Genomic DNA, 13,112 nt, shown 5'->3' with positions numbered 1-13,112 from the left:
GAATATCACTTTAAAATGTTTTCTTACTTAAACAAACACTTACTTCATTTTTAAAAGATACATACTTCCTGTTTAGCCTGAGTAACTCCATTTTCCGAGACCACCTTGGCTTTGCTGATTACTTTTAAAGCGAAAACTTGGCCAGTGTCTTGCTTCTGGATTCTGTATACTTTTCCATATGCTCCTTTAGCTATCACATTTAAGATAGTATAAGCAGCTTTCAAAGGTACTTGTCTTATTTGAAATTCTGGAAGAAACATTGTTTGAGACCGAGAAACTGGCCAAGATGTTTTTGAAGTACTCAATGGATCATACAATGTATTTTCGGTCCAACTGAAAATCCCAGAATACTTATATGTATCACTCTAAGTGTGTAACTTCTATCAATAAAGTCAATGGAACTACCTTCTCTGAGACGTACGGGACCATGATTTAGATTCCCTCTTTGTGGATTGCGCAGATCCAACACAACTTCCACCAATTATATCACTAAGACTATACTATATAAAAAAAAATTGAAGTAACATTTACTAAACTGTTTTCATTCATATGTAATAATATTTGTTTGATTCATTAATAATACTATTTTTAACTGTAGAGGTTATAACAATTTCAAGCAATGTATACCTGACTAGTATACTTCTGATTGTTGTGATAATTGTTTTTCGATGTAGTATTACCCATTCGATCTAAAAAATTGTACAGAATCTTTTTAGCATTATAATATTTCATCTTAGCAATACATAATAAATATTCATTTTATTCCCAATCTTTTATTTAATTTAAAAATGTTCCAAGACGCATAATAAATTCTTCTAAGTGCAATAAAATTGGAATTTAATTACGTTAGAACGATTTAAAATAAACATATAGGGAATAAAATGATTTGTTACAAAAATCAATTATCAAATATATGTACATGATCTACATAGATCGTATGAAAGCAGCTAAATTAATATTCATAACTGAAGGACAATGTAATTTATTAATAAAACGACGTAGTATTAGGCATATTTCATTGACTACCCAATAATTATTAAGTACCGCAAATATACACGCGAATAATTTTAGATCATTTTAGACCGAGCGAACTGTTTTCAAACGGTAAGAAAAAAGTCACGGAAACTGAACACAGACAACACAGTAGTACTGTATTAATTTGACTGTAATAATAATGCATACAGCTACAACAAGTCGTTTCTCTTATGTCAAATGAAAAGAAGAACGAAAACAAATATCATCATTCGCGCGATTTGAATTATTACAAATTAAAATGACGGATGAATTGTCACGTGACCTAGGATAACACAGATGACGCACAAGGATAGGCTTACCGTTTTAGGAATTTTTCCGAACATAAAACTAACGTACCGACGTAAATCAAGTTACAATAATTTAATTGATATTTATAGTCAATTTATCTCTCATTAACAGCAAACGATTTCCTCAGACTAAATATTACTTCCTTACGAACTGTAATCACATACGACTCATTCAAAATGTAAAGAGAGAAAATGTAACCTACGATTTGTTCAGATTTACACTCGCAGCCTCTTCGTAGACAGACAAGCCCAATCGATTTTTCCTCCTATTACAAACGTTAAAACTTCAATGAAATGTATAAAAATTACTACAGAATTCATTCGCGTTTATCGGTTGAATAGATAATGAATTCTCCCGAGTATTCGATCACTTTGGTTTCGTAAATCCAACACTTGTACGTTGCACGTTATCTCAAAAGTTAAATTGAAATTTTCAAATTTTCCTCCTAATGCATACCGTACCGATAAACAATTCACGAATTATTAACTGTGAATAACGTCGGAACTCTTTTAAAAAAGACATAGGAGCGTCATCTTCCGAGAAGTGAAGCAACCGTTTGAAAGTTGTACGTGTAACAACTGAAATTAAATTCTCGTGATGAAAACGAAAGAAGTTTCAAGTTTTATCTTGGATATTCTAATGAAATCTCAATGCACACGATAATGTTTGAAGTAATAACGATACATTCGTTCTTATTATGATGTTAATATAGTAATCATTCTACGATGTATCGATGGGTTTTTCTTAAATTATATAGTATCGAGTTACTTGAGAAAGAATTGGACGAGTCTCGTAACTAATAATTTTAATGAATAAATAAAATTTTAGTAACGCCATTTATCGTTTCATATAACCAAATAACCAGAACTAGTACATACTGTGCTGAAAGTCGAGGAATCGGTAAATTTGGTGATTTTCCCCTTGAGTGGCACGAATTTGTGTGACTAGATGAGCTTACCTCATCGATTTCTAATCGTAGACCTCTGGTGGCGAGTTCAAGAAACGTTGTTACATGAAAGTCGTACCAGCAAACTGAAGTGAATTGAATCTAAAGGAGGAGCTGAATTACATTGTACAAAATGTTGAACGTTTCGAAGGTAGGCCAATTTGGCCATGTCTTCAAACGGGGTATGTCAAATATAGTCGAAACTGTGGAACAGCGTTGCCATGAGACTGGAGAAGGTAAATTACGTGAAGTTCATTAGTCCATTGCACGTAAAATGTAGCAGCAACGTACTGTAAAAATTAAAGAAGCGACAGTAGAAAACACATCTACGATACTTTTTTATTATTAATTTCACCATATCGTACGATTCATTTATAAAAAGATAAAGTAATAAAGAAATTCATTTTCACAGTTTTTCGTTATCATTCCACAAAGTGTAAATTTCGTTTAAGGTTATGGATACGTATTATATAAGAGCAATTACAATTTTAGGTTCTGTAAAGCTATGGAGGAACATCAGTCTTTTCATAGGCCTCCCTGCAATTGCACTTGCAATGGTTAATTGTTTTATAAGACACCAACAAGAAGATCACCACGAACGACCAGAATTTATTCATTATCCATATATGAAGGTTATGAACAAGGTACGAGAAACAAAGTTTTCTGGTCTCATATGAAGTTACGACACAATTTAATCATTTTGATTTTTGATGCAGCCTTTTCCATGGGGAGATGGTAAACATTCGCTCTTCCACAATCCTAAAGTGAATTGGATACCTGGTGTTGGTTATGAAGAATAACTTCTCAACAGAACTATAGGTGTAGTTTACATTCGATGATGTTATGTATATATTCATATCCTGTATTATCTCATAATAAAAGTAATAAAATATAATTTAATTTTGTTTTTTTAACTGTCCAGTGAAAAACGGAACATTAGATAAAATTTGTATGCTGTAGAAATTCGTTAAATATTTTACAACAATTATTTTAAATTTTATATATTTTACGATGTTTATACAAAAGGTAATAATTTGTAAAATAGTTCTATAGAAAACATTAACATTCTTAAATTCTAGCTCAAAACAGCAACGATGAATACTGTTTAACATAACAGAGTCACAATGAAAGCACTTTGCATTGAAAGGAGTAAATATAGAATAAAGGAAATAACAGAATAATTTCACTTACAAATATATACTTTTTTCTATGGGTTTACAATTCTGGTAATGGTGTTGCCAATGTAACTTCGCACATTCTTTAGAGCAGTATTTAGCTTCCAAACATCGTTTACAAACTACAGTGCTTGGCTTACTGCAAAATAAACATATTTTTATTTCTTCTTCTTCGATATTTCCTTCTATATTAGTTGCAGATATATAACTACCTTCTCCCATTTCCTCAAAAGTCTCGAGTGTAATGCTTCTAACATCTACTACAATACACGATGTAATACTGTCTTCCGTCGCAACTTCGTTTATATCTATATCATTAATATATTTAATATCATTATCTGAACTTTCAGTTGCAATAAATAACCCAGTAGTAGAACAAAGTTCTTGCTCTTTTAGATTATGTTCTTGCTTCACAGACTCCATGCTTTCAATTTTTATCACGTTATCTTTAGTTTCATCCACATCTGTTACGCTATCTTTAATTTCGTTCATTTCTATTACGCCATCTTTAGTTTCGTCTACTTTTATTACGGTATCTTTACTTTCGTTCATTTCTATTACGTCATCTTTAGTTTCATCCACTTTTATTACGGTATCTTTACTTTCGTTCATTTCTATTACGCCATCTTTAGTTTCATCCACTATTATTACGGTATCTTTACTTTCGTTCATTTCTATTACGCCATCTTTAATTTCACCAATTACATTGGTATCAACAACTCTTACTTGATCGTTATCAGGAGAAATTTCTACGATAACTAAGTGCGAGTTCGACTGTTGCGCTATGTCTTTACTGCGTGCTTCTAACATAGGTGCTGGCAATAATTCGTTTTGAGTCGTGTCAGAAATATTTTCGTTAATCTTCGCTGATTCGTCTGAACTCTGTTTTTGTATAGAACTTCCAAAATCTTCTTTTATAACATTTGTACGATTTTCAGTATCCTGTAATGTTGTTTGTTCATCCTGTTCAGTCTTTTGTACATTTTCCTCTTGCGATATTCTTGATTCTATTTTCTCTCGAAGAACCGTATTACATTGCACTGCATCAGTTGTATTACATTGCTGTTTTGCTTCAGAATTACAAACTGAACCATTAACTTCATTCTCTTGTAAAGGAATTTGTACTTCTTTCGGAACATCAATATTAGTATTTTCAAGCACATTATTTTTCGACGTATTTGTTTTACATTTGTCTTGTGAAAGATTTTTTATGTGATAATTCAAAGTTTTGTCTACAATGCGTTTCAAAACAGCTTGAAACTGAAATAGTAGCAACCTTTCGATATAAATTTCCAGCCACTGTTGCGAAGTAGTATACGATTGCTCGAACCATGTACAGCAACTATTACAGTAAAAGTTTACGTGCCTGAATAACATAATTTTTTGAATATCAGAAAAATTTTGCAACATATTAAATTCCGTCGCTGTCGATTCCAATGAAGTTTGTACAGGTTTTCTTTTCGTCGTAGGGATTGGTTTTTCTTTAGCTTGAGAAAAATGATTGTTTTGTATACATGGGGGAGGCGTAGCTTGTTCCGATCCACTATTTTGAGATTTTTTCGTTAGTTCTTCTACAGTTTGTGGTATATTATTCATTACCGGAACATTCTGTTGTTTATTTTGAAATAATTGTGGTCTATCGCGTGACTGAAGAATTCCTCGTAATGTATCGAAATTCGATTGTGTATGTATAGTGTTTTGGAAATGTTGATTCGTAGATGTAATATTTTTCTGTTGGATTGCCTGTGCCTGATTAATATTTTGTTGCTGGTTCGCGTGTACTGGATTAATATTTTGTTGCTGGTTCGCGTGTACTGAGTTAACATTTTGTTGCTGGACAGTTGTTGGATATGCTTGCCGATTTTGTTGCTGATTCTTGCGTATTCCCTTAATATTTTGTTGTTGCTCTATTTGTACTGAATTAAAATTTTGTTCCTGGATTATATGTGCTTGACTATTTTGTAACTGGTTCATGTATACTGGATTAATATTTTGATTTTGGCTCATATATGTTGGAATTGTATTTTCATGCTGGATTGCGTGTGCTGGATTACTGTTTTGTCGAATCATATGATTTGGTACAGACGTGTTTACACCGTAAACTCTATTTCCTGAAGATGCATAAGCGTCTTGTGGAACATGATGACACTGATGATGTAAATAGGATGTATTTGTCACTGGTACAAACGTATGTTTCCCTGGTTGATTTACATTAATGGATGAATGCGATGATTGCTGTAAGAGGTTTCCTTGCATTGCATGGACATTCATTACTGGGTTCTGCCTACCTAAATATGTATGATGTTTCTGTTGTAAGGCTGGCCGTTGTGTTGACAATTTATATTTATGATGCATATGCATTGGTGAATTAATATTCGAATATGCCGTTTGGTTTAAACTCGTAGAATTTTGAGTTTGTATAGTAGTTATAGGAATCGAATTTTGTGGCTTAGTCTGCGCGAGTGTAGTATATGGATTTTGCAACGTTTCAGTTTTCTGATATGAATTTTCATTCAAAGTTCTTTTAGTAAACGCTGACGGTGTTACATTAAGATGTATATTAGGATTATTTTTTAGAAGTTGGCTTTCTTTATCTAAGCTCTCTACGTATAAAGGTAAGAGTGATGGTGCATACATAAATAACTCTTGTAGAGTCAACAAAGGCATTTTGATCATTTTCTTGTTAAGTCCATTTAAAACTCCGGAAACGAGTCTTTTGAAGTTGTCAGTTTTCACTACATTCTTTAACTGTTCAAATTCTTTATATAGTAACATATCATAATCTGAGTTGATGGCGTGATTAGAAGTGCGTAAATATTGAATTATTGTATATATAGTCAACAAAATTTTACGGATAGCTTCCTGACATTCCACGTTAGTCTGCTCTGTTCTGCGAGAAGGCGGTGCTTCCTCGTAAACTAAGGAGGATGGAGCTGTAAAATTGACAAATACAGGTACAGATTGGGCAGGTATTGGTTGTTTCTGGAAGGTTGCTGAGGGCAATGGAATACTAGCAGCATCCGACTGTGTTATTGTATTTGTGTATGAAGAATTTAAAACAGTGGGTTCAATAGAATGTACAGGTGTGGGACACCATCTAGAACCTAGCTCTGCACTGGATCGTACCCTTAATCTAGGATGCGGAATTTGATTCGACTGAACATCCATCTGTTCTGTGGCATGGTTCGGTCCAAATTCCTGTAATACAGTTTTGGTTATATCGTACGACGCGTTACATATATCGTTACTTATTGAAACAGCTTCGACATCTGTACCCGCGATGGCACATGTTACCGCGCATGTACCTCCCTTATCTTTATCATCCTTATTATAGTTTGGTACTGTTCCTGTCAATACTTTCAAATCCGATGCAGTCAGACAACTTTCACTGGAAAACAATTGCATAGATTCGTTAAAAATTCTAATATCTAAATCATTTCTTTGAGATTTTCGAGTATCTCTACTTATATCTACTTGAGCATCACAGTTTGCATTGCACGTTTTTGGAGTAACACAAAGTGTTGTGTTAGTGTCTGTTTCTGTTTTTTCTACAGGAACATTAGCTTGTGATCCCTCAATTGTTGGGACTGTTCTTGTAACATCCGTTGTAATAATTTCTGAAACGCTTCTGGTTACTTCTAGTTCAGCATTACAGTTTGTATTGCACGTTTCTGGGGTAACACAAGGTGTTGTGTTAGTGTCTATTCTTGTTATTCCTACAGGATCATTGACTTCTAATTCCTCACTTGTTTGGACTGATCTTGTAACATCTGCTGTAGGTACAGTTTTTGAAGTGTCTTCAATTATATCTAGTCGAACATCACGATCTGCATTGCATGTTTTTGAGGTAGCATCCGTTGGAGTCGTCATTTGAACTACATCACTTGTACCGAAAATACTGATTAATTTCTCTTCAAGTGTTCTCTCCCTCGTCTTCTCCATGTTACATGTTTTGCATGTACTATCTTGTGATTTACTCCTTTTAATTTGATTAGAAATTATAATACTTTTATCTCTGTGAACTTGTGGTTTGTTAGTTATCTCAGATTTTATAGACATCTTCTTGGACGTATCTTCGTTAAATTCGTCTTGCATCGTTGAATCAGGTACAGCTCTTTGAATATCCTTCAGAACTTCCACGCAGTTAGAAGCCACATTTCCGTCGCTAATACACAATCCAGAATCACAAGAGTCAACAGAGTCCTTTTTCCTTCTCTTCTTGAACCTCTTCTGCAAGATATCTTTTTCCTGCTCATCCTCGCTAACACTTGTAAAATTTCCAAAATATATTCGAAATTTATCCTTCAAATGTTTCTTCTTTTTCTTGTCAATTTCTTTCATTTCATCTATGGAAGCAGAAATCTTTTTTCTCTTGTGTGAAGCATCCGAAGTTATCGCCTCGTTCGACTTTATCTTATGTATATTCTCATTCTTGTACTCGGCTTTAGTATCACGGAATGTAGTGGTATTGCTTTTTGAAACATTGTTCGTCCGCTTAGGAAAATGTAAATCGAGCTTAATTCGATGTCTCTTACTTGATTTGTGATTAATAACACCGCCCACCTTATCAGATAACAAATCAGGAGTTCTTTGTGGTGAGCGAATACCGTCAACGAGTGTGACTTGAACTTCATCTTGATTGCACATAAACCTTTTCTTCAGAGGCAAGTTACCATCTTTCGTGCAGTCTCTGCCTCGCGACTTGAACGTCGTGTCTGCAGTAACAACTGTACAGCCTCCCTTCTTCATCGAATTTTCACGTGTAGTCATTTTTACGAAATAAATTTGATTCAATTGCTGTAAAGCTTTATCAAATGAGTGGAACGTAGTTAATGTGTTACTGCCTGACTTATATTTACTGCTCGATACGAGTGATTCTTGGGGCCCATTAGGTGGTTCACCTTTAAATGCCTTTAGGTCTTCTGCTTTTTCATTGCGTATATCCTCTTCTTCGTCGTCGATTCCCTTCGTATTTTCTAAGGATAAATTCCTCGGGCTGGAACATAGTTTTAATATTTAAAAATACGAAGGATGACATGTATGAACAATTGGAGGATCGATACTGGTGTCTAGACATCAGAACACAAATGTTCAGAGATAATCCAAGAGGTGCCTCTTATCTCGATTTTATAATGTTTCGTAACTGCGTCTGATAAAACAATGTACACGAGAATAAGAAATTCGTTATCAATGGCATAAAAAAACAAACTCTGGATCTGATGGATACACTACTTTCTCCAATCGCTGCACGTCGAATGCTGTGTCGTATTTAAAGCACATGTGCTCGCGTGTGCCAACGTGCGCCAAGATTCGAGCACATGTGCCTTCGGTTGCCTTGGCTTTCAGATCTGTACACATTTTCACTCGAATTCACACTCGATAATAATTCTTAATTAAGATGTATAATGTAGATAGATTAACCAAATAAATTTCAATTAATACGATAACGTTAATATTTTATTATCTACAAGTGCGTTTCTTTAGCGCACGATTCTCATATTTACATAAATCCGCAGCTTAATCTCTACCACTACAGCGGTAATAAAAGTCAAGCACATTCGGAGTACTTATATCGGAAAGTTCCACGAGGTTATCGGCTATAATGCATTTCACTGTTATTTAATGTAAATATAGAATTCGTTATTATATCTTATCATATAATTTCCAAAATACTCGAGTAGGATAACGTTTTAAGTAACGTGTGTATGTTGCTGTATCGTGATGTATATTGATAATTAGTTTTAATCAGAGTTACCTCTGATACAATTCTAAATATATATTGTTCAATTTAAATAATTAAAAACTGTCTCAAATGTACGTAAATAATTAGTTAAACATAGATCTATATTTTCCATTTATAAATTTTAACGAAGAACCAATCTTCAGATGCCCATTTATCACTAAAGCATTTCATTCCTAATTTATTTTTGACAATTCTTTTGTAAATTATTATTTATCACCATATTCTCTTTCTGCTTCAAAGGTCTCCATTACTAAACTGTAATCGGACTAAAGTCAACCGACCAGTCAGCTAGCGAGGCGTTATCTTAGCTAGAGGGCACCCTATCTCGTTTCTTTGCACAAACATGCCCCCTCTGCAAGGACAAGTAGGATCTGAATCATATCTGACGCATTTGTGTTCAGAAATACAAGGCCTTGGACGACCAACTAAATTCTATCCGACTATACACGAGCGAGTCATGCTATACTCGAGATAGCCAACAAATTTGACCAACAATTTAATTCACGCCTATTAAATGAAAATGACGAACTTACCCATACCTTCGGCTGGTCGGTTGCCGTCTGAGAATTACACGTGGTTTCGTCGCGAGTTGGACCAACGCTTGGTGAACTTGCCTCCGCGACAGCCCAAAGTTCTGGAGGTCCTTACGTAACTGAAACAATCGCCACGGTATTTGGAAGTTAGATTTCTGCGACATAACTTCATCGGGTTTTCGTGTACAGCGAACGTATACGAAACTCGAAGAAGAAAGGAGAAAAACAAACGTTTATCACGGTCGCGCTCGTGTTTACATCTCACGTTCGTTTGTTTTCGCCTGTGCGATGCTCGCCTTCCATCGCAACTGATTCTAAACAATGAACAAGAAGCTAGCTTCGTCGCAACGGAAGTCGTAACGCGGATAAATAGAGGACGAAATATTCGTTTAGACAAAAGTATCGAGTAACGAATAAATGAACGGCAGAAATCGTATGACCCTTTTCATCTATTATGCGGGATGGCATGTATGTACAAGTGACTCGTGAATCGTTTGAAAATCGTGAGATTACATTAAAAACTTTGGCTGAAACAAGCCTCTTTCGGATGATACTACATAGCATAGCGTATCTTTACGTGTGAAGTGAATATGCGATGTGAAATAAATAAAATCTTCAACGAAACTTATACTATTCGGTCAAATAAACGATCTCTAATATTATACTCGTCTCACACGTAACATCTTCACATATTTCTACACTAAGGGTGTTGAATATTATTTGACAAATCACGCACAACACAAACTAGAGCTCATACGACGGCTTCATTCGTTACTTTGACTAAAGCTTCATTAAATTCATTATTCGAGGCCACCTCTGCGGTGGAAATACACCCCACCTTTTGCAGCACTCCGTAGCGTCGCGGAGGGCCCACAAAATGAAGCCATTTTTTCAATTCTAAGTTGTCGAATCTCAACGGCACCACAGATTCCATTTGCGCGTTTTTCGGTATCGCAGCAAGAAAAACTTTATCGCGTGTCGACGTAAACGTCTCCCAGGACGGTCACGGCTCGACTGAGCCCATGGGAAACACACGCCGATGCCGAGCGCGTGTGTTTATAGATAGCAAATTTCGCTTCCAAAACAATCGGCTAACACGACCAATCGACGACAAATTCATACGACGATCGGTATAAAGTATAAGCCAACAGGTAAATTGGAAATTCTTGTTTGCTGAAAATTTAGGGTACCTCCCTTTGACCATTTCCAACCTTTTCTGGAAACGTGTAATACCGTCCCCTCCCCCCTGCAGCCAAAGGTCTTTTGTTCGAGGCGAACTGCTTGGAAACCGCCCACAGGATACAAAAGCAGAATATTCAACGAGGACAAAGTTGCAGAATTTTTATTTCAAATTCTACCATAAAATATCAATTGTGTTCGTAATTAGTCCTGCATTAATTGCTTGCTTTGAAATAGTTTCTCTTTGTTCGGATATTCACAGTATGTGCGTTTGCGACACTGAGGAGGACTCCCATCCGTCTAAATTGCAATATATGTATATTATTTGTTTGCATCTAAGGAGCCTTTGGAATGTCTTTCGGAATCATTCATAGTTGCAAGCGATTCGTAGTCACTCATTTTGTAATACAATATCTTCCTTATGTAATTTTCGATGTAAAAGTTGCTGAGCAAAATAAAAAAATAATCCCCCCTGTCGACTACGAGGAATACGAGTGGAGACGTTAAAATGGCGTAGAGGATATTCGACGCCGGCTCAAGTTGCTCGCACTATTAACTCGGAAGATACCACTCGTTCGAAGGTTCGACTTACACTGAGTCTGGTGAACTTCCTCCAGCTATTTATACATGTAAGGAAACAGACGTCGAACTTTTGAACGGAATACGCATTTTTATCTATTACGCGCTAATCATATCAACACGTTGGACATCCGTGGATACTGATAAACATATCGTCACGTGTTCGTCTTGAACTTCGGGATATTCGGTATCTTCATCCAACTGCGTTCTTAGATGAGATAATGCAATGCAACACTATACGTCAATTTATACGCGATACAGTATTAGTCTATCGGATGTAGACGTACCATAATGAATCAGAGGTGACCGGATGACACTGCATGGCGCCAAAACTCCAGTCGCAACAATGTAAAACGATTATTCCAGTGACACATAATTTTTGGATCTGATAGACTTTCATCTTTTATAGTTTCTAGAACTGCTATCGTCTATACTAGATTTTATAAATTTGTTCAAAAATGAAAAACTACACTATCCCTTAGTAATATAGGCTATATTTCATTTTGATCTATAACTTTCCTTTTAGTGAAGAAAACCATAATTTTAATTTGAACATTTTTGAACGTTGGGCACAAGAAAAACTTACAGAAAGTGGTGGATTCCAGAATACAGGACTCCCGGGTTTCCCGGATGAACTAAAAGTTGACCCTACCAAGTGTTTCAAGGACTACAGAGTTGCACATGTGGGAAACACAGTCTAGAGAGGGTACGATGGACGATAAGGGGTCGGTTGAAAAAAAAGGGAACGAAGAAGGAACGAACACTGTTGTATTAGATAAAAATACAGCGACGACATTTGAAAATGACCTAATGTAACTCAGACCGCCTTCGAAATCAGATGAAACGATTGCTAACAATGGGACAATTGTTTCTTTGTGTTAAGTAAACAGTCTCCATGGCGCACGTGATCGTCAGAGTATCTTATTACACTTGAACGATTAACGAATTCTAGAAATACGATCGGGTACGTTTCAAACTGAAAGGTTCAGTGCTACGCAGTTTAAGAATTTGCTAAACAAAACGTTAATATTTTTCACTCGAGAGAACATTCATAAAAATGACAAATTGGAAAATGTTTTGTTTTCGGGGCCAACTGGAAGGCATCGAAGTCTTTTAAGAACCAAATGCATTTTATACGAGCAAAAATTAATTGAATTTGATTTTCCCACGGGTATATAACTTAACCCCTTCTTCAGCCACGGGAAGAGCTACGGGTCATATTTTCACTCTTATCTAAAACTGCCCTGTTGTTCTGTTATCTTTTACACGATTTACTGTTATATTTATTGCAGACCCTCGCCACAAAAGTACTCAAAAGTTCCAACACAATTACAAAAGAGACGTGAGAATTCATGATAATGACGTTCCTCGGAAACCTATCCATTGCAAAAAAACTCGACCGACTAAAATGTAACAATTTTGTAAAGTACTTCACGCTATTGATCAATCGCGACGAATATGACGTTGAATCAAACAGGACTCGTGGAATACAATTGACACGAATTCGAATTCACGAAACGAAAATGAACGAGTCGAATCTAATATCATTTCAAAACTCACAAAACATTAGACCCGTGTAATTGCGGATTAAAATGACAACGGATGGATCATTGAAGATTCTGATAGGTAGTTTA

At 35.5% G+C, this 13,112-nt stretch overlaps 3 protein-coding genes across 13 annotated transcripts in view; 1 reads left to right on the top strand and 2 right to left on the bottom strand.

Moving 5' to 3' along the window:
- Positions 1 to 3,477, bottom strand: part of LOC128881555 (serine/threonine-protein kinase S6KL) — a 49,873-nt gene extending 46,396 nt beyond the window's left edge. For 2 of the 10 annotated variants that reach the window (XR_008458099.1, XM_054132723.1), the window contains exons 1-5: positions 2,202 to 2,301; positions 1,526 to 1,588; positions 628 to 689; positions 406 to 500; positions 66 to 333 (exon numbers count right to left, since the gene is read on the bottom strand). Coding sequence is in view for 9 of the 10 variants with exons in the window: in XM_054132723.1 (XP_053988698.1) it covers positions 66 to 333; positions 406 to 500; positions 628 to 684 (420 nt within the window). In the remaining variant the exon portion in view is untranslated. Of the gene's footprint in view, positions 1 to 65; positions 334 to 405; positions 501 to 627; positions 690 to 919; positions 1,285 to 1,334; positions 1,469 to 1,525; positions 2,139 to 2,201; positions 2,302 to 3,460 lie in introns of those variants that run through there. The other 8 variants (XM_054132730.1, XM_054132731.1, XM_054132729.1 and 5 more) reach the window with 8 other exon arrangements.
- On the top strand, positions 2,324 to 3,164 carry LOC128881563 (cytochrome c oxidase subunit 6A1, mitochondrial-like). The gene is made up of 3 exons (XM_054132755.1): positions 2,324 to 2,505; positions 2,762 to 2,913; positions 2,986 to 3,164. The coding sequence occupies exons 1-3, from the start codon at positions 2,403 to 2,405 to the stop codon at positions 3,067 to 3,069; spliced, it is 339 nt and encodes a 112-aa protein (XP_053988730.1). The 5' UTR covers positions 2,324 to 2,402; the 3' UTR covers positions 3,070 to 3,164.
- Positions 3,255 to 11,520, bottom strand: LOC128881548 (uncharacterized). 2 transcript variants are annotated; one of them, XM_054132697.1, is made up of 4 exons: positions 10,559 to 11,520; positions 9,721 to 9,839; positions 3,657 to 8,440; positions 3,255 to 3,583 (listed from the first exon to the last, which is right to left on the bottom strand). In XM_054132697.1, the coding sequence occupies exons 1-4, from the start codon at positions 10,652 to 10,654 to the stop codon at positions 3,567 to 3,569; spliced, it is 5,016 nt and encodes a 1,671-aa protein (XP_053988672.1). In that variant the 5' UTR covers positions 10,655 to 11,520; the 3' UTR covers positions 3,255 to 3,566. The 2 variants fall into 2 exon arrangements, with proteins under 2 accessions (XP_053988672.1, XP_053988671.1); XM_054132696.1 differs by having other exon boundaries at positions 3,255 to 8,440; positions 10,559 to 11,519.
- Positions 11,521 to 13,112: the final 1,592 nt, after the last annotated feature.

This window comes from Hylaeus volcanicus, chromosome 8 (genome assembly GCF_026283585.1).
Source record: "Hylaeus volcanicus isolate JK05 chromosome 8, UHH_iyHylVolc1.0_haploid, whole genome shotgun sequence".
Taxonomy (NCBI): Eukaryota; Metazoa; Arthropoda; class Insecta; order Hymenoptera; family Colletidae; genus Hylaeus; species Hylaeus volcanicus.
This window is presented reverse-complemented; position numbering and strand designations above follow the sequence as displayed.

Bases quoted from the DNA above. Each gene is read 5' to 3' on its own strand.
- LOC128881563 (XM_054132755.1), top strand. From the start codon at position 2,403: ATGTTGAACGTTTCGAAGGTAGGCCAATTTGGCCATGTCTTCAAACGG. The intron at 2,506-2,761 runs GTAAATTACGTG...TTACAATTTTAG, and splicing joins TTGCCATGAGACTGGAGAAG to GTTCTGTAAAGCTATGGAGG. The intron at 2,914-2,985 runs GTACGAGAAACA...TTTTTGATGCAG, and splicing joins ATATGAAGGTTATGAACAAG to CCTTTTCCATGGGGAGATGG.
- LOC128881548 (XM_054132696.1), bottom strand. From the start codon at position 10,654: ATGGAATCTGTGGTGCCGTTGAGATTCGACAACTTAGAATTGAAAAAA. The intron at 9,840-10,558 runs GTGGGGTGTATT...CGATTGTTTCAG, and splicing joins GCTACGGAGTGCTGCAAAAG to TTACGTAAGGACCTCCAGAA. The intron at 8,441-9,720 runs GTAAGTTCGTCA...ACTATGTTCCAG, and splicing joins CCGACCAGCCGAAGGTATGG to CCCGAGGAATTTATCCTTAG.